The sequence below is a fragment of the Lycium ferocissimum genome, unplaced genomic scaffold, assembly GCF_029784015.1.
Source record: "Lycium ferocissimum isolate CSIRO_LF1 unplaced genomic scaffold, AGI_CSIRO_Lferr_CH_V1 ctg10094, whole genome shotgun sequence".
NCBI lineage: Eukaryota > Viridiplantae > Streptophyta > Magnoliopsida > Solanales > Solanaceae > Lycium > Lycium ferocissimum.
The window spans coordinates 24,993-45,979 of NW_026713149.1; the positions used below are offsets into that span (position 1 = coordinate 24,993).

The 20,987-nt window shown below is 33.9% G+C and overlaps 1 protein-coding gene and 1 pseudogene across 2 annotated transcripts; one reads left to right on the forward strand and one right to left on the reverse strand.

Moving 5' to 3' along the window:
• The first annotated feature begins 10,360 nt into the window (after positions 1-10,360).
• Positions 10,361-12,198, forward strand: LOC132041393 (receptor-like protein Cf-9 homolog; annotated as a pseudogene).
• Positions 12,199-14,831: 2,633 nt separating this feature from the next.
• LOC132041390 (mediator of RNA polymerase II transcription subunit 27-like) lies at positions 14,832-16,625 on the reverse strand. 2 transcript variants are annotated; one of them, XM_059432102.1, is made up of 2 exons: positions 15,837-16,620; positions 14,838-15,733 (listed from the first exon to the last, which is right to left on the reverse strand). In XM_059432102.1, exons 1-2 carry the CDS (start codon positions 16,596-16,598, stop codon positions 15,362-15,364), a joined length of 1,134 nt encoding a protein of 377 aa, XP_059288085.1. In that variant the 5' UTR covers positions 16,599-16,620; the 3' UTR covers positions 14,838-15,361. The 2 variants fall into 2 exon arrangements, with proteins under 2 accessions (XP_059288084.1, XP_059288085.1); XM_059432101.1 differs by having other exon boundaries at positions 14,832-16,625.
• Positions 16,626-20,987: the final 4,362 nt, after the last annotated feature.

Genomic DNA, 20,987 nt, shown 5'->3' on the forward strand with positions numbered 1-20,987 from the left:
GGTGTTTACCAACCAATTTTTAGTTAGTAATTTTACTAACAAATTAAAATTGGTTGGCAAAATTTACCATCGAGCCTTTTAGCAACGGATCAATATCAGTTGGTATTCGGTTGGTAACTCAATTTGCCAACCGATTTGATCAATTTACCAACGGAATTTTTTGTTGGTAATTGGGGTTTCTTTTGTAGTGTGCAAGTTAAGGTGTTAATATTTAAGATCCATCGGCTACTTCATTAAGAACTCATAAATACAAATCTTAATGAAGTTTTAAGGTATCAAAATATGTATAACTAAATGATTGAATCATTAAAATTACACTTGGATTAACAACGTAGGTTAGTACACTGAGACTAAAATTATTTAGATATGCAGATGATGATGCGGTCCAACAGTATCTCAAAGCATTAATGCCTGGTATACTGACAGTGGTTGATACTTCTCTAGCAACACCATTTCGAAGTGTCACATAACAATGATACCAGGAAAACCTTTTACATTTCTTATGATATCCGGAAAATGAACTTTAATATGATAAGCTGAAATTTAATAAAAATAAGCGGAAAAAAAGGAGAAGTCCTTTTTTTCACAGATGAAAACTCATGGAGTACTAAATGATCATCATTTAGAGAAATTAAAAGCACTGAGTGTGCACACTTTTGACGCGACAACCAATAAAATTCAATAAAAGTCAAGAAGATTGATCAAACAATCTTGTCGTTATACGTTGTGACAACTTAAAACTTAATTAATAAGTTTATAACTTCTTAGTGAAGTGGCATATGAATCTTAAAAATATGACTCCATCTTAACGAAAAATAAGTGGAGGAGAACTAACAAATATATAGAAATTTTATTGCTATGACCAACCTAAAATGAAGCAAAAACATTTCAACACCCTACACCAATCAAATGCGAAGTATTATACCGTCCTCGAGCTTACTTTACACTGGAGGTTTTGAATTTCTCTTGTCTATGATTTCTTATCTAGAATAATGTGAAGTAAAGGAAAATCAACTTTAGCAGCAAAAAGATGCGACACGGGAAATCCAGATTCAGAGTTTAAGGAATAAATACAAAGCATTGTGATAAAAGATAAAATAAAAGCACAAAACAAAAGCAATAATGAAAAAAAGTTTTTAGTGGCAATTTTAGGCTTACCTTCTAAAGATCGACCGAAAAGATATGGTTTTTTCACTTTAAGTATGTGAAGACCTGACGCCGAACACCTATTTAGACAGCCAAAGCTGGAGTAACTGCTTCTTGTGAAAGCCACTTTGCTTCATTTAGTCCTGCAACATCGTCCATCTCACCCCTGGATTTGTATCCAAGATTTCTTTTTCAAGAGTAAATTCCAACTGAGGTTCAGGCCCTTTATACCCTTTTTTTTTTTTTTTTTTTTTTACTAATCGCTTTCAACGACATTCTGATAGTTGTGAAGAAGGACGCTAAGGATATTACTATAATTAACGCTAAGAACATTACTATAATTAACTTAAAGTCTAACCTTACTACAAATAGAGTAAAGATAAATTGAAGCAAATTATGAATTCATAATTTTTCTGGGACGCAGCAACCAAAAATTTTGGTTAGGTGAAGGAGTTTTGTACGCGGTTGCTACAGTCAATTTCACGTATTTCCTTTTACTCCAAACATGCACAACATAATGTGTGTGCAAGAAGGAATAGTTTATATCAGGTCTTATGTGTATACTAATAAATATATAAGCACTATTTAATAATAATAAAAATATTTAATGAGAAAGAAAATGAAGGAAGCTGATTTGAAGGTTGTGTTCCTTCAAATTATTACTCCTCCGTTCAAATGTGTTCCTTCCAAATAGTTACGGAAAGGTTACTATTAATCTTAAAGAAACCGTTGCTTTTAATGTAACGACTCATATCTATTTAAAGGCTCTTAATCGCAGCCAATAAGAGTAAGAAAAGCAATAATTCCTTTAACATACTCCTATTCTTCCTAAATAGACATTGTTATTCAACATTTTTCATAAGAATCTCTTGTACGATTTTACTCCATTGGGTTATTTCTAAAGTTACTATAACATGTGTGACCTCTAAAATATTTTTACCCCTTTTACTATTTAAAATCATTTTAGGGGCTTACCAGTTTTAGCCTTTTAGGCCATAGTCTGCCATATAATGAATGTTGGCTCTTCTCAAGGAAGTTGTATAGTCCTACACTAAATTCAAAGTTGCGTTTTCCTGACTTCGAAACATGCAACCTAAAGCAATTTTTGAACCCTCTTTGTCACTACACTTAAAATCTTCCCTCATGTCTAGGGTATTCAACAACTTGTATATAACCAAAAAAGAATTGCTTTTTGGGACTTTACACTGTATAACCGCCCAAAAAAACAATATCCAGCAAATATATATTATTTCTTACATAATTAGTGTATGTTTTTTTGTATATTTGGTTACCCGTTGTAATTATATTGGCCAAGCAATCATGGATGAAATAGTCGAGGTGCATGCATGCGTGCAAGCTAGTCTGAACACTCCAATCTTAAAAAATAACATGCAACATTATCAATAAAATGGTATGTATAAAATGCTCAAAAGAGGAAGAATACCAAAATCTCAGAGATAAGGCAAGGCAAACGAATACGTTTAAGGACCAAATGAAGACCTTGGGTCAGCAAAAAAATGATGGCTAATTGTAAAGGAAGCCTAGGCAGATTAAAATTCAAGAAATCATGTGAAATCAGGTGAACAGGAGTGATGAACTCCAAATTAAAGGTCATAATTCTATCATAGGCATATTTAAATATTTTTAATCTTATTCATATATATATATATATCTTTCTTTCCGAGGGACACTAATCTGCCTCATTCTGACGTATTTTGGACCCGCGTTATACATTCTGCATAGGTCAGAATATCTTCATCGGCAATTAAACTTCATTTGTCAATTACCAATATTTGTAGTGCCGCTGAGATATATCATGCAACCTAAAGCAATTTTGATTTTAGTTTTATAATGACACTAAATCTTAAGGAATAGTCTTGTCAATGAGAGGTTAATTGTGTAACCTTCCTATTTAATTGATGTTAACAATCATGTAATATGATCGTGCACAGAACAATTATAAATCTTCTTTTAATTTTAACTTTTTAGTGTATGGACGGACAATTGAGTAAAAGGTATTAGTACTTTTCTTTTATAGGGGTTTTATACTAAATTAAATGTCTATTTAAACTGTTTTTTTTTTTTTTTGTTCCAATTTGTAAAGAACAAAAGAAAAATAATATAAGGATCAAATTTTAGGGTTTAGATAAATATTTTAGGTAACCTAGAGTGTGACCGCAATTTACACACACAAAAACTCATTTTTAGATTCTTCCAAAAAAAAAAAAAAAAAAAAAAAACTGAGCTTAGGGTTTGTCATTCAAACTTGCTAATGGTTGGATTACTTTAAAATTAAATTAAAGTACAAAGATAAAATAGTTGTGTCAAAATAAAGCGAAGCTTGTGTGATACTCGCTCCACATCAAAATAAGTGAATTCATGGGGTGTGGCCACACCCCGTAGAAAATTTAGTACACTTAAAAGGGTCATTTGATAATATTTATTCATTTGCTTTCTCCAAACTATTCTTAAAAGTAGATAGTCAGAATTTTGAAAACACATTAGAGAGAATGATAACTTTGGAAAAAGTTAATTAACCGTTTTGGACCTTGAAAAGTTCATTTATTTTAGATTAAAGAAAAAGTGCTAGAAATTTACTTATTTTGAACCGGAGATATTTATAATAAAATTATAAATGTACTTTGAGGATCATGAACCATTAAAAGAACACTTGATTAGACTTTTGGGAAATTGTTGGCGTAACATTGTGTCTTTCAAAAGAAAAAGCATATACCTATTTACAAATTAGAAACGGTTTGCGACTTTAATGCTGTGTGAACAGTGCAATAATGTAGAGATTTAATGTCATGACTCTTGCGTTATTTCTAATATTATTACACAAATAAATAAAAAATGTGAAAAAGGCAAAAAATTGTGGTAAAAGGTAAATAGAAGTTTTGGTTCTAGAGAGAAAAATTACTAAATTATTGTTTCCTTAGATTTCAATATATTGACATGATTTCGATATACTTAATAGGAATTATTCTAGAGACTTCCCTCTAGGTTTGGTTTCATAACATTGACCTTCCTCGTATTGTGTAACAATTATTTTGTACTGTACTATTTATCATTATTAATTGCAATCTTTAAAAAATCACTTTCTTTTCTTTTATACAATTTTTGATTAATTTATCTTATAAATAACTTTAAGAAATAAATGAATAATAAAAAAAAGCATGATTCACGTAATCAAATGACGAAACAAAAAAAGAGAAGATATTACTTACTCAGAAATTTAATATTGTTGCACGAAAATGGCATAAGTGTGGCTGGATATATTTGTATGCATGCCTCAGTGGGAACATCGAAGCGATTAGGACGATTTGTCACCAAACGTAAAAAGGATGATATATGCTAGAAGGTTGGATTTCCTTTCGTGTTACTCTCTCCTCTCGCTACACATTTTTGCCTTCGACTCATTTAGGATCCAGGAGAAGAAAGAAAAAGAAACATTACAAAACGGTGAGAGGTAAAATGGGGCTTTCTGTTAGATTGGTGGATTCAATATTTATGGACGTGGCTTTTGACAGTGTTTAGTGCCTTTTAGACTCTTCCTAAGCGTTGTCTCTCATTTATTACTTAATGTTTTTGTTTTTCTGGTATTTGTAAAAAATGCAAAAAATTAAGAAAAAAGATAAAGTAAATTTTACTTGGCATAGCTTAGTATGTTACATATTTATGGAACATAACTATACTTTTTAATAATTAAGTTTAGTAGCTATAATATTATATTTTTACAACTTATAGCTACCCACTTTTCTACCAATTAACTTATCACTCCCCATACCCCTATTTTTTAGCTGCACACTTTCTCTCTCTCCCATTTTCCTAAATATACGTTTCTAACTCCCATCTCCCCTAATTTCGTGCTTTTCAAATCGTTTTGATTTCTTTCACTTCTCTTTTTTTTTTCTCGTATTAACTCGCTCATTAATTTCAACCTTTTACCGCCAAAATTCAACTCTATTTCCTAAAATATATTCTATTTTTGTGTTCTCCCTCATCATCTTTGTTTCTTTTTAGGCTTACTAAGCCACATATTTCATCTTCCCTGTATTCAGTGGAAGTTTAAAGGTTTTTTGTTTTTGTTTTGAGGGATCCATGGATCATTCATCCTCATGTCGTTTTATACCACCATCTTCTCCGGCGTCTTCTCCGCATGTCCGACCGGCGCCGTCTTTCTTTTCTCTCGTAGCAATTGCATGGTCGGACCGTAGCAATTACAAAGACCTATTTGACACGGTCGGATCCGTAGCAATAAAAAAGATTTCTCCTAGCTTGAACAGAAAATATTAAAGACCAAATCATTTAACCGCCAGTTCCTAGATGCCCTCCGCCGCCGGCCACCGGAATTTTTGAATACGAGAACGAAGTTTTTGTTATTGGACAAGAGTAAAAATGTTCATGTTCTCCAAAGGTAGGACCCTATAATATATGTATTTTACTTGCATTTTAAGTACATTTTTATCGTATTTTTCGATGAACTTCGGTTAATTCCCGTTTTTTCAATTCAGATCTATATTTTGCATACATTTTAAGTATATTTTTGTCGTATTTTTTATTATTTCAATTAGTTTGTGTTTTGAACTTGGTTAATTCTTGTTTTTTCAATTGCCCATCCGTATTTTGCGTACATTTTAAGTATATTTTTGTCGTATTTTTTATTATTTCAATTAGTTTATGTTTTTAATTGTGTGTTATATTTTTTTTGTACCTAATTTGTTTCTTGTAAATTTATGCGATTTTGAACTTGTGTTTAATTTTTATCCAAGTACATTTTGTAGTATATATTCAGTGTATTTGAAATGTATTTTTACAAGACACGGTCATACCTCATTGTAGTGTCACCGTGCATTTGACGTTGATATATTTGCATTATGTTTATAGTATATTTTTAGTATATCTTGAATGTGTTGTTATTTATTGTGGTTAATTTGTTATTTTGTTATTTTTTCATGTTTTGTTAATGTAAAGTTTCAGTATATCTTGACGCATTCCACTGAAATTGATTATGAGATACGACGTAAATATAGAATGCATTTATTGATAATGAGCAACCACCAATACTGTCAAGGCTACGTTGATTATGACGATGATTTTAGTAGATGTTCTAGATTTGTAGACCGAGTTTAGGTTTTAAGTTTTTTTTTCTCAACTTTTTTTTGATGTATAACATCGTTGCGACATTATTTTTATGAAGATTTTAGAAGAAGTTTTATGTATTTTGGTAATGATCCCTTTTGTTGTATAGTCTAATCGTAGATTTGAATTCTGTTTTTATTACATTTATATTTTTCTTGTATAGTTACTACTAAAAAATTACAAATTGCATTTCAATATCAAGTTTGTATTTCCTACATGTTTTCACTACATTTTATTGATGAACCAGGAAGAGTTCTATGCATTTTCTCTATATATTCATACATACAAAATACAAGTGAAATATATTGTAAATATATTCATTACGATTCAAATCTTACGGATCAATTAGAAGACACTCAAAAATACAATCATAATACAGATAAAATACAGTGAATCAAAAGCCACCCTTCGGGATTAAAGTTTTTTATGGAGTCAAGTTTTCCCATCTTATTAAAGTTACTAAATAATATTCAATATCCTTATTGCACTCAATAACTAATATTTTTTGTAACGAACATTTTGATTTTTAATAATATAATTTCATTGAATATTTTTAATAACGAACACAAAACCGATGGTCATAGCATCAGGAGACAATCTCAACTTGTCACTATGCGATTCAGTTGATGAACAAACCAAGCTTTGCGTTATTTATGGAACATTAAAAAGAGATTTTTTTTTAGTTATATTTTGGAAAAAAATATGAAGAGAGTTTTTGAATTCAAATTTTATGTGAATGATTAGATGTTGAATGAGATATGTGATTAGATATGGAAGAGAATGAGATTTGCATGATTTATGGAACATTAAAAACAGATTTCGTTTAGTTTGAAAAAGATATTTTTTTCTTAAATAGAGGCATTATTTGCTCAAAGTTCCTCGTATTTTGGCTATATTTATGCGACGCGCGTCCGGGACCTAAATATAGGAAAAACCGGCTACGAATTGTAAATAATGAACTTATAGTTATAGCTTGTTAGAAGCAGCTAAAAGGTAGCTATTTGAGAAAATTTTACAAAGATAAATGCTAACGGTGGCCTAAGAGAACGCCACCTAACCGGACCTATGGCCTGCAATTATATATGTATAAGATAAGATGAAGTCAATTTTCTTATAAGAACTTGTGCCCTTCTTTTCTCTCTTTTCAGACCTCATAAAACTCCTAAATTACAGTTTCTCCTTAAAACGACATAAGTTAATGTGGTAACGCGAGATTTTTAAAGGAATAATAAGATGTGATACTGGAAGTTGAGTGTAGTAAAAGATAAATTTAGGCCCATCACTGTTTAAGTTAGTAATATGAACTTGAGGGCATTTTGGGATTCAATATGTTATGCAACATCAAGGTTGTCCATAAAGAGGATGAGTTAGTTATAACTCAGTCTATTAATGGTATAGAAATTGATTACACTACTTGAACTTTAATGCTATGACCATTTTTCAGCGTATGAGTCGTGAACAGGAACCAAAGACTTTCAGTATTCCACTTTTCACTTCAATCATAGCTGTGCCAGGCCCCAGCATTATTTACCGGCTAGCTGCTTACATTATCCCTAATCAATGTTGAAGGGCTCTTTGATCTTCTCTTGATCTGGGAATTCAACATTTTAAGTAAAAAGAGCTTTCTTGTTCTTCAGTTGGTGAGGCCCGATGGCTTATGTGATTGTTTCACTTGCTCAAACTCTAGAGCAACTCGGGATCGAATCTATTTACGACCCAACAACATTTTGTAACTACCCACTTATACGGATAAGAAGAGATCACCTAATGGTTTTTTCCCCCACTCCATTCACTACCAAGCCATACTTTTAGGTGCCTAAAAAAATGTACAGTAAAGTCACTTATTTTATTTTTATATATAAATTTTCTCCTACAAGATAATTTCACAGGGAAATTATTTCATGGCACGAAAAATTTGACTTGGACAGGCCCCACCAAGTAAAAGAAATTGGGTCATTTGCACTTTTGCCACTATTTTGTGTTGGTCTTTAATTTTTCCTCTCATAACAAATAACTTTTTCGCATGATATTACATATCATAATATCTCACATTTTATGCCCCAGCGCTTAAAGAATTTATGTCCTGTTAGGCATAAGGTTAATTTTGAAGGACAAAAATTAAAGAGAAAAGGTGTAAATATAATCCCCCAACTTTGCGATTTAGAGCAGATCTATCCTCGTTAAGAAAATGATACAATATATCCCTGCGGTTATACAAATGGTGCAAATATACCCATTTCACTGCCATAATATTTTTTAAAAATCATTTAGCTTATTTTTTAATTAAAAAAATGGATAGACTTATTTTTGTTTAAAGCCAAGCAGATATTTTTTTTTAAAACAAACGAGACAACCAACTAGCAAAAAAATTGTCTCGTGGCTTTGAAAAATAAGTCCAATATAAAAATAGATAGACTTATTTTTTTAAAGTCAAGTGACAATTTCTTAATTAAAAGATAAGCTAAATTTTTTTATTTTTTTTAAATCTGGCTGCAAAATGGTATATTTGCATCATTTGTGTAACGGCAGGGGTATATATGCACCATTGTCTTAACGAGAGTATATCTGCTCTAAATCACAAGTGAAACTCGAAAAAAGTGATAGTTCAAATACATTTTTGAACATTAAATATGTCGAAGTAATTTAATTCATAACGAGAACCCACGAACTCAAAATCTTAACTCCGCCCTTGCAAACCACTTGTTTTAACACTGGCCTGAAACAAAAGGAACTGATCAACTATAAATTTCATATGAAACAAAAGCATCAAGTAAAGAACAAACACAAAAACTGTGGTGAATTTAAACAAGCAAAGGGGCATAGAAAAATAAATAAAACAAATAGAGAGAGAGAGAGAACGAGAAAAGTATTGATTTAGTTAAGTGGGCCTTCTCTTTCATTCAAAGAATTGATAATTGTAATTGAACTAAGTTGAAAAAGATAAGAATTTATTTGATCAAATAAACACCATACTTAGACCACCTTTTTTTTTTTTTTTTGGGGGGGGGGGGGGGGGGGGGGGGGGTATAGGTCAAAGTTAACGGGTGGGTTGCGTAGATATTGGGCAAATGTTTAAGAAATGAGAAAATGGTCCTTAATTATATTGGGCTTGACTTTTGGTCCTTGATATGCATTTTGCATGGATTGTCCTCCAAAGGCGCTGGTCTTTAATTTTTTGTCCCTCAAAATTGTTGGTCTTTAATATTTGTCCTTCGTTTAAAAAAGTGGCAAAAAATATCCCGAGGTTCTGGGTTCGAACAACCGCTTAGTCAAAAAGAATAATAGTTTCGCAAGGCAAGGCTTCGCGAAAAGTCTAGTGGTCGGATCTGGTTCGTTTAAAAAAATGGGTAGACTTATTTTTTTAAAATCCAAACAGATTTTTTTTTAAACGAACGAGACAACCCACTAGCGAAAAAAATTGCCTCGTAGCTTTAAAAAATAAGTCTAAACTGCCTACAGGTTAATTTTGACCCATACCCGTAAAAAAAGGGATCTAAGAATTTGCAGAATGAAACAAAGTACGTTCTTCTTAATTTCGCAAGGCAAGGCTAAGGGGCATGTATGTCGGATCCGGCATACACTCCTTAAGGAAAAGTAAAATAAAATAAAATATATGCCTCACAATTTTGAACTGCACCTTAAGAACTTGACCCAATTAAGAGAGCTTGACCTTAGATATGTGAACATCTCTTCCACCATTCCTCTAAATTTCTCTTCTTTTTTAGCAACTCTAAAGCATCCATGCACATAGTTATTTGGTATATTGTCCGAAAGAGTTTTCCACCTTTCCAGCTTGAAATCTTTTGTTTTAGAAGATAATCCCCTGCTCACTGTTGGGTTTCCCACAACCAAATGGAATAGCAGTGCATCTCTCATGTATTTATATCTTAGTGGTGTGAATTTTACTGGTAGGATACCTGAATCATTTAGCTATTTAACTTCATTGCGAACATTGTACATGAGCTCTTCAAATCTCTCAGGGCCCTTTCCTAAACCTATATGGAATCTCATCAGCATAAAGGATTTAGATCTTGGGGGAAACAACTTGAGTGGCCAAATTGTGCTTATCTTGTAATCAAAGCTAGACACAACTTATGTTTCTAGTTTTTTCATCTAATTCCCTAACTGGTCTAATACCTTCTTGTATATTCTCCCTTCCTTCACTAACTAATTTAGACTTGAGCAATAACAGTTTCACTGGCAAAATTCAGGATTTCAAGTCCAAAACATTGGAAATAGTTATTCTAAAACACAATCAGCTGCAAGGTCCTATTCCAAAGTCACTCTTAAACCTTCAGAGCCTATCTTATCTTCTCCTTTCTCAAAATAATCTCAGCAGATAGATTGATTCAACTATCTACAATCTGAAAACAGCGAAAGCGCTAGATCTGAGAAGTAATAATTTGGAGGGATCGATCCCCCAATGTTTGGGTGAGATGAGTGAGCTTTGGGTTTTGGATTTAAGCAACAATAGTCTAAGTGGGACAATTAATTCAACTTTTAGAATTGGAAACCAACTCAACACCATTAAATTGGACGGGAATAAGTTACTGGGGAAAGTCCCACCATCTTTGATCAATTGCACATATTTGGAACTCCTTGATTTAGGTAACAATGAGTTGATTGACACATTTCCAAATTGGTTGGGAGCCCTACCTCATTTGTAGATTCTAAGCTTGAGATCAAATAGGTTGCATGGCTCCATTCAAGCTTCAAGGAATGAAAAATTATTTGCTCAACTTCGAGTCATCTCTCTTCCAATGGATTTAGCGAGAATTTACCTGTGAATCTTTTTGAGAATTTTGAAGTTACAAAATTAATTGATGAGACAAAAGGAACCCCAATTTATGTAGGAGATAGAAATAGTTACTACGAGTGTTCTTTGATGATTACAACAAAGGGATCGTATATGAATTTGTTGAGTTTTGACCTCAAACATAATTATCGATCTCTTAAGGAATAGATTTGAAGGTCATATTCCAAGCATTATTGGAGATTTCATTGGGCTTCGTACGTTGAATTTATCTAATAATGGCTTGGAAGGTGTTATACCAACATCACTGCAACATTTATCTGTACTTGAATCATTGGATCTCTCATTCAACAAAATTGGAGGAGAAATTCCCCAACAGCTTGCGTCTCTCACATCACTTGCAGTGTTAAATCTCTCTCACAATCATTTTGTTGGATGCATCCCCAAAGGAAACCAATTCGATACATTTGAGAACAGTTCATACCAAGGGAATGATGGGTTATGTGGATTTCCACTCTCAAAAGCTTGTGGTGGTGGTGATGGTGTACCGCAAGGGAAAACTCTATTTGAACTAGATCAAGGAGAAGGAGATTCAACAATGATCAGTTGGCAGGCGATTCTCATGGGTTACGGTTGTGGTCTAATTATTGGACTATCTGTAATATACATAATGTTGTCAACTCAAAATCCAACATGGTTTTCGAGGATGGTTGAAGAATTGGAACACAAAATTATTACTAGAATGAAAAAACACAAGAAAAGATATTAGTGTGTAACCTCCAGGTATTCAACTTGATCTTTATCTTTCAAAAGATTATTATATATATATCAATGCATTTTTTACCTCCTTCATCCTTAAAGATCTTAATTAACTTTAATTCTTCATTTTTGAAAATTGCAGGATTCAAGTCTAATATGTTGCTGGTGATGCCTTTATCTTCATAGTTTGTGATTTTTCTAAAGTGTTTGTTACCCTGTGAATAAAGACATTTGTTTTCTTCCTTTGAGACTCAGCCAAATTTATTTTCATTTATTTAAAGTGTTAGATTATTAGCAGAGTTCATGGCCTCAACTTGTACAATTCATCCTCATTATAATTAGTTGAGTAATTGGGCTCAAGCATAAAGTCAGTTAATAAATAATTGAGGTTATCTTGACCTTTGGTATTTCTATATATTAGAAGCCACAGTTTGGTGGGACGAACACAACACTCAAAGATTGTACAACAAGCAGTACAAATTGTACTATACGGTTGGGCCTAACTCAACACGTGTATCTTTCTCCTATAATTCAGTCTGCTCAACTTCTGAATACACAATGCTCCCATTCACTCGAAGACACATCTCTGTCTAGGAGTATCTCAACTTCCTTCTTTTGTTTTCTTTGTACCTCAATCTTTCACTTTGAAATTCTTTTGTTGACGGTTATGTAATTTTTTTTATCTTTGTTGTACTTGTGATGTCTGGTGAGTTTTACTTATTCTCTTTCTTTCAAATTCTATCCCTTTTCTCCTTTATTTATAACTGAAATGATGGTTAAATACAATTTGTTTCGTTGATATTATAATGCAACGATGATTAGAATGTTATTACCCTTTACGGAAACTAAAGCTAGACCAGAATGATGTTGTGTTCATGCAGTCCCGCTAGTATAATTCTATAGCAGGCATTTTATTTACAGAGGAGGATGATTAACATATCGAACAAGAACATTTAATCGACTTAATATTTATATATCAAAATATGCTCTAATATCGTTCAAAACTCGGCTCAAACGGAAAATAAAGAAAAAAATCTTATCATGATGATGAGTACTTCTACTACGAAATAATCGCCACTCCTTGTGAGTCGGAAATCACACTTGTCTATATTTTGCTAATTTTGTACGTTTAAATGTAAAAAGAATCGAGATATGTCAACTTTTATTTGTAGATGTATTGCTCAAGTCCCCTATGCTCTTTGTATTTTTCCTATTAATTTAGTTGGTTCTTTTGAATAAACATCAGTATAAAGCCCCTCTAGCTCCACCCCCCGGTACTAATCATCATTTTTTTAAATGAAAATTGCTCCATAACAACACGAAAGTCCAACAATAACTAAAGTAACAAATGAAAAAGAATTGACTAACACCTCAAGTATATGTATTGACTCTTCAACTAATTAATCCACATAAAGCAGACAAATTAAAGCTGCCTATATAAGTTGCAGTATAAAATTGAACTTCACACGACTAGTATTAGTGGTAAAAGTCACTGATCAACAAATGGATTCGCCCCCGATGTTTACATTAATGGCTTCCTGAACGACCTTATTCCCTTGTACTTCAATTCTCAACTTCTGTGTTAGGAAATAAACCAGCATGTTTGCATATAAGTTTTCCCTCTGTTTCGAACTTGCTTAACAAAAACGTAGTAGCAGAGGAGAAAAGAAAGGCCAACAGACACTAATCACCACTTGAAGCTTGTCGAGTGGCATAAAGTGTAGCCCTTTTTTTCCAGCTTTCTAACAACTACTTTAGCAGGACCACCAGTTGTACGACTTTTGTTCAAAATAACCACTTCGATTCACTCGTCTGTCTTAATTTATCGATAACACATCTGAGCTGAGAGAAATTAAAATTCCACCAAATGATAAGGCCGACATTTGCACCGTCCACCACAGCATCGAATGGACTATGCTTCTGAAGCCACTCCTGAAATTACACAAAATTAGCAAAAAAAAAAAAACTTCTCTGTTTATGAAGTTCAATAGTCCATTCAGTCCAACCATTCTTTTCTTTTTTCCTGAGCATTACAAATGCTAGCACAGTTGAGCTATAAGCGCGTCGTGGATTAGTCTTCCAACTTTTTTCAAAGAAATCTATAGAAATTGTCAATTGCTACAAGTAATGTTACTTCTATGGTGACAAGTATTTTCTGGTGTCAATCTTTTGAACAAAGTCCAACACAATCATCCATCTTTTCACATCTGAAAAAAAAAATGATATTCAAGATGATACCAAAATAATGGTACTATTATATTGAATGGAAAATTAGAAATCCTTTATAGTTTAAACAGAAGGATTTTTTCAAAAAGAAAGACTACCGAGCGATGGACCTTGAAAGTTATCGAATTAAAGATGGAGAGATGACATATTCACGATTTTCCAAAAGCAACTCTAGATTATCACCTTCTAGGAAGGGTATGATCTAGAGCCTCATCCTATAGCAAGCAAGCCAGCAACCTATATAGGATAATTATTTAAACCGTCTAAACTCCTCTTTCGTTTACAGTTTATTTGGCCTGCAAATGTGGATCATTGTTGATCATCTTAGAGGCCCACAACACTTCATCCTCTCACCTTCCAATAATCCTACTTATTCCCAGCCAAGCTAGTAGAGACCTCCATAAATACCTTGAAAAAGGCCAGAACAAATATGCCAGTATTTCCTCTTCACCCTAATTACACAATACACATTCTTTGCATACCCATGTTCCTCATTTCTTTGACCTGTCAATAGTAGATGGCCTTCTCTGCATAGCTATCCATAAAATGAACCGGTGTCTAGGCACTACACCCTTACACCAAAACCAAACTCTTCCATGGTACTTTCTGGAATTGAGGAAGAAATGAGTTATAGGCTTTCTTTATACTAAAAGTTCTCTTAACATCAAACTAAGTTCTGAAGTAACATCCAAATCCTTCACTAGCCAATCCCTTACATCAAATATCTCTTTCACCAACCACACCAAGCTTGCTTTGGACTGTTGTCCAAATCCTTCCCTTTTATGTAAAAGGTATGAATCCACCTCTCCCTAGACTCTTCATTTCTCAGGCTAGGGAGGCAGTAAGAGGAAATGAAGCGCTTCAAATAACATATCAAATTGTCAATAAGCATTAATCATCCATCACAAGTAGATATACCTTTGCCAGTCCTGTATCGCGTCATATCAGCTACGCAATATCTATGACTCATGAGTTTAAAATAAACGAAACTTACCGTAGTAATCAAACAAGCATAGTTTAGATTCAATTTTATGTGCAGTATCTAATTTAGCCATTCCATAACAATCTTGTCCTGCTATACTAATAAATAAAAGGGAAAAGAGTATCTAGTCCTGCTACAACTAGGTGCCTTCTTTTTGTTGTTGAACTACAACGCCTATAAATTTGACATTTCTTAGCACAATCTTCAAGATCAAGCATGATTAGATGGAAACAAATTTAAATGCAAGAAAACAAAGTACAAAAGCTGCTACTATCTGGTTGGGAAGAGGTCCAAATAGTTGAAAGCCTATTTATAGATTTGGAATTTCTTTGTACAATGTTTCAGTTAAGGTGTCAGAAAGCTGATTTTCTATGCTTCCTTGGAAAAGCAGCCGATATGAAAACCCTGAGTAGAATCCACACTTTGATCCTCTTTTGAGACGGACTTTGACAAGAATTTTCCAGCACAAAAATTCCGGTAAGGGCGATTAACAGGAGGCAGTAGCATAGCAGACTCTTTGTCCATTGATAGTAGACGACTACACTTGCTGCAAACTTTTGAGAACAAAGTCTGGTAGCTGCAGACCCACAACAGCAAAGAAAGCAAGGCTGTCTCCATACCAACGCCCGTAAAATGCTGTAAAGCCATAGCAGCATGCTCCGTGATGTGCCTAAATACATGATGAACTGAAAATCCCCTCGCATGTACATAGCTACCACCCTCGTCTGGCGAGAAGAAAGCAACAGCATCAGGATCAAAGTAACCAGCAGGAGAAATTGATACTATGGCTCTAAAAACAGAAGGAATCATCAATTCAATTATAGCAACCTTGTCTGGAATAACATCATCAGATGATCCATGTCTTAACGTTGTCGTGCTTTGGAAAGTATTCTCTTTCGATAATTCAATAGAATTTTCACTGGTCGAAGAGGGCAATGAGGTTGCCCGCTTTAACCAATCCAAACGCTGGTAAGAGAAAGTTATTACATTTGGAACCTCCTTTTTCAGATGTGTCAAAACTTCAGACACTGTTTTCAGTTCACAAGTTTCTTCTTGATCAGTTGATGGAGGACCACAAAGTTTCTTTGTCGCACCCTCCCCACCACAATTGGTATCAAAGTGTGGGAAAAATCGTCTTTTCTGATCATTAAAGGCCTTGAGAGCTAACCTGGTCCTATCAACTGCAGATGCACCAGCCTGACCAGCAAGTTGTCTCTTCCATGCATATGCAACAACAGCACCATCGGGACAAACCAAGGGCATGTGGAGGCCCCATGAATTACTTCGTGATCGAAGGGAATCATTGAGAACACCAGAATCTTCCAACTGCCTTCCAACAGAGCGAAGGTCTTGAAGGTGCTGTCTCATGGAATCTTCTTCTTTGCGGATAAGATGCAAAGGTTTAGAAGAGTGTTGTGGCTGAGCTGCCACAAATAGGGCTTCCAGAAGCCGATCTGCGCCAAGTCTGATATCAGCTATGAGTCGACTAGCCTGCCCCAGCCGCTCCAGTGCCATTGCCACCTGCTTCGGTGGCGCATCTGCATTCGCCTCGTTGGACATCGCCGCTGAAGCTCCTGGTACCACCGCCATGTGCGGTGGTAGTGTTGGTTGCTGCATTCTGGTACCACCGCCATGTGCGGTGGTAGTGTTGGTTGCTGCATTTACACAAATCTGAACCTTGCGAGGTTTTATTTTTGGCGATTATGCTCCCGTGGATTAGGTGTTCTATTTTCATTTTAAAAAAAAAAAAAAGAACCGAGTGAGAGTCAACCTTAACCGCTAACCAAAAAACCAGTTCAAAATCTGCATTTCATCATATCATATTTCAAAATTTTCAATGGACACCTCAATGCAATTCATTTTGTCATCACTTAGCCTCAACATTCAAGTATGTCTGATATCGTGCTTCAGAGCTAAAATTCCGACCAAGAAACCCATAAAACTAGGACATGTACATAAAGTAGTGAAGGAAAACAAAAATGAACAACAGCAGCAAGCTAAGAGGATGTGCGAGTGACTGTAGCCTCCTTTTCCACTTTGAAGAAGGAGACTGTTCATCATTCAACTTTATAGGACAACTTGATACAGCAAACAATCACTCGGTATTTTCTGTAATCTTTTTTGTCCAATTGTACAGTACAAAAATATACACCTAGAATGGGAAGGCAAAGGATTTTTACAGCTATTGCATATTCCAAAAGATAACTATAGCAGAGCACGTTAAGAGGCTGTCTGAGTGATTGTAGCCTCCTTTCCACTCTGAAGAAGGAGACTGGTCATCACTTATATGTTGTAGGGCAACAGGATACAACACACAATCACTTGGTATTTTCTGCATTTCTTTTTGTCCAATATGCACATGTTTTTGGCTATAACAGGTAGGCCATCCAACTTACTGATATCTTTCTGAAAAAATGGTAGCCATCCAAATTTCTGAGCAAATATGACTTCTTCTCGAACGACAAACCATAAAGTACATGAAGTCAAGAGAATCAATGAAGTAATATGTTCTAAATCCACGACATGTCTATATTCATTGAACTTGAGTAAGGAGAATATTAACGAATATTTTACAGGATAACATCAAATATTTTGTATTTTATTATGGGTATTACTATCCAACTACATGAAAGTAGCAGTCAACAGGTAACCAAATACAAATACACTAGGATAGTTAGGAACCTTTGGTCACTATTTACTATTCAGAAAATAAAACAGTAGCACATAGAAAAGAGAAAAAGAAGAAATGCTAGCAAGGACCAGAAAGAATCACTATGATTCAAAACAAACTCATAGAATCACCTCCAATAGAAGAAAGAGAATCCACAAACTTTCAAGACAAACATCCAAGAAAACACACACCCAACAAGAGTACAACCCCAACGAACAACTTAACTCTTCACATTTAATACAAGCTGGCTTATAGTTAAAGTTCATTATTTTCACATTACAATCAGCCATCCTTGATGTGCTGTCCATCCATTTAACTGCCAATCATAAGCAATATGACAGGGATGAGATAATGTGCATAGTACTCTCGGTTAGGGGCAAAAGAGAGGCAAGTTTAAATGATCATAGATTAGTAGCTTTTGTAAAGATAACAGAATAGAGATGTAGGGCTATCGTAGCCTACATTCTCATGAGAAGGAGAATGTAGGGGACTTTGAATCGCCACAACATGTAGGATACCAAGGAGAAACAAACTAATAGTTTGCATGTCTTCTTGGTGTCCAACGTTTAAACAAACTAAAAACCATCAAACTTTTACTTAACCACATGAAGGAACTCTTGGGGTAGGGGTTCAAAAGAAGAGGCAACCAGTTTAAATGATCAAAGATCAGCAGGTTCCGTAAAGATAACCGAATAGAGATGTAGGGTTATCGTAGCCCACATTCTCATGAGAAGCAAAATGTAGGGGACTTTAAATCGCCACAACATGTAGGATACCAAGGAGAAACAAAACAAATACTAAAAGGTTATTGTTTGCATGTCTTCTTGGGGTCCAGCGTTTAAAGAAAATAAAAGGCCATCAAACTTTCCTTAACCACATGAAGGAACTCTTGGGTGGGGGGCAAAAGAAAAGGCAACCAGTTTAAATGATCATAGATTAGTAGGTTCTGTAAAGATAACTGAATAGAGATGTAGGGTTATCGTAGCCTACATACTCATGAGAAGGAGAATGTAGAGGACTGAATCGCCACAACATATAGGATACCAAGGAGAAACAATCTAATAGGTTATTGTTGTTTGCATTCTTCTTGGTGTCCAGTGTTTAAAGAAAATAAAAGGCCATCAAACCTTCTTGAACCACATGAAGGACATAATTCATGGGATAAGGAGCAAAAGGAGGCAACAAGTTTACATGATCATAGATTAGTACCTCCCATAGAGATGTAGGGCTATCATAGCCTACATTCTCATGAAGAGGAGAAAGTAGGGGACTATGAATCAGTGTCATCAAACGCGAAAAGCGCAAAAAAGCTCTAAGTTCAGCTAGAGCTTTAAGTGCAAATAAAGCATGTGCAAATTGGACAAAAAGAAATGAAGAAAATACCAAGTGATTGTTTGTTGTATCCTGTTGTATCCAAGACCTCCCTCACACTTATTAAGCTATTTAAACAGAAATTACGATGCTTGCTCTCATATCTTCCAGTTGTTTTATTCCTTATTAATCTATGGATGACACAACAATACATATATTTATTTAACCACCAATTCATTAGTCTATACCTCGGGGACTTATGAGGGAATTCCTTAATCGTATTATGCATCATACAGGGAAAACAAGAATCTAAGTTATCCCTTCTACAAAGCCAAACATCATGCCAATATGACTTTGAAATAAATTTAAAAAAATGAAACCAGAGAGTGTGGCCACATGTTTAACATAAAGTGTTCAAAATTCACACCAGAACCTTATTTTTACCTTCTAACATAACACAATATCAACTTAAGATAAGTTTTCCCCAAACTTAAGTAATGCACGACCATTTTACTATCCTACACATTTGCTAGTTTTTAGAAGAAAAGACACAATAGTAACTTAATCATGAATACATCCTTAGCAGTTTTGGTTTTTTTTTTTTTTTTTTTTTTTTTTTTTTTTAAAATAGCAAGAAGCCAGTTCAGTTTGTAAAACAAAGCTCATAAAAGATATAGTACTTCATGTTATCTCCTATAATTTTTAAAGAAAAACAAACAGCCAAAGTTTTCACAAATCTTAGCAAATTTTGCCTTTAGACAAGTTCACATCATCAACAACTCCTAAGAACACAAAGATAGTTACTATATTCTAGTACTGATGTTTCATTCACACAAGTAAATAGACAAGCAAACAATTTTTAGATTTTTTATTTTTTGTGAATGATTGGGTTCATCGAAAACCTGCAGCGAAACTAAGAAACTCATAATAAACTCAACCCAAAATTTAGAATTCTCGTAACTTGTTATCTTGAAAGAGTTTGCTGGCAAACTAGGCTAAGAATTCAAAGGACTGTACATTTTAAAAAGGGCAAACCAGATTCTACCAACATGTTGTTCCTCCCGTTGAATTAAAATACCATTCCTAGTAACGTGAACAGAACAAAACCAAAGAAGATGGTTCAGACAATAGACAAGGTGTTTGACTGAAACTATTCATTGTCAATAATAGAATCTCATTTTTTTAATTTTACAACATAACACTACACTAACTCAAGACAAGTCCCTTCCAGAGTCAGATAATACACAACAACTTATCCATTTCACATTTTTTGCTATTTTTTAAATGGACACACAAGAGAAACAAAATAATGATCAAGCTTCAAAAATTTTCCCTGATCCTTTCTTATAAATAAATACAAGACAACCTAATGGCCTATATTCCATGTCTGTTACAAGATCCCAAACTTAGTCTTTCTTTAAAAAAAAAAAAATATCTTCAAAGAAAAGGAAGCAAGGTTTTTTTTTTTTTTTTTTTTTTCCCCAAATATAAAGCCCCGTGTATATCACACAAGAATCATAATGTAAATTCACAACATGCCTTCACTACATATACAGATTTAGCTAAAGATATGATATTGTTTATCACATAGAAACAGCAAGCAGAAAAGACGCTCAACAAGACACTTATCACAACATTGTAATTAAAACTAAAAGGCTTTCATTAATCCTATGATACTCAACAAGGGAATAACACACAGATTAGTTCTCAACAGCCCAAATTTCATAATAGAAAACCATAGCCAAGCAGTCCGCCTCTTTTTTTTTTTTTCTTTTTTAAAAAAAAAAAAGAATTTAAATTAGCGACACAATTGTTAATGTATTCGACAGGTTATCATTAACGTTGTTAATTCACTTCAAGACCATTTTTACATACTGATTATTTTCATCAAAATAAGAAGAAGAAGACAGATTCTAATCCCCTTTAAACAAAAAACTAAACAAGGAAACAGGATTTGCGGGTTCTAAATGTACAGTCAAAACAGAAAATCAAACGAA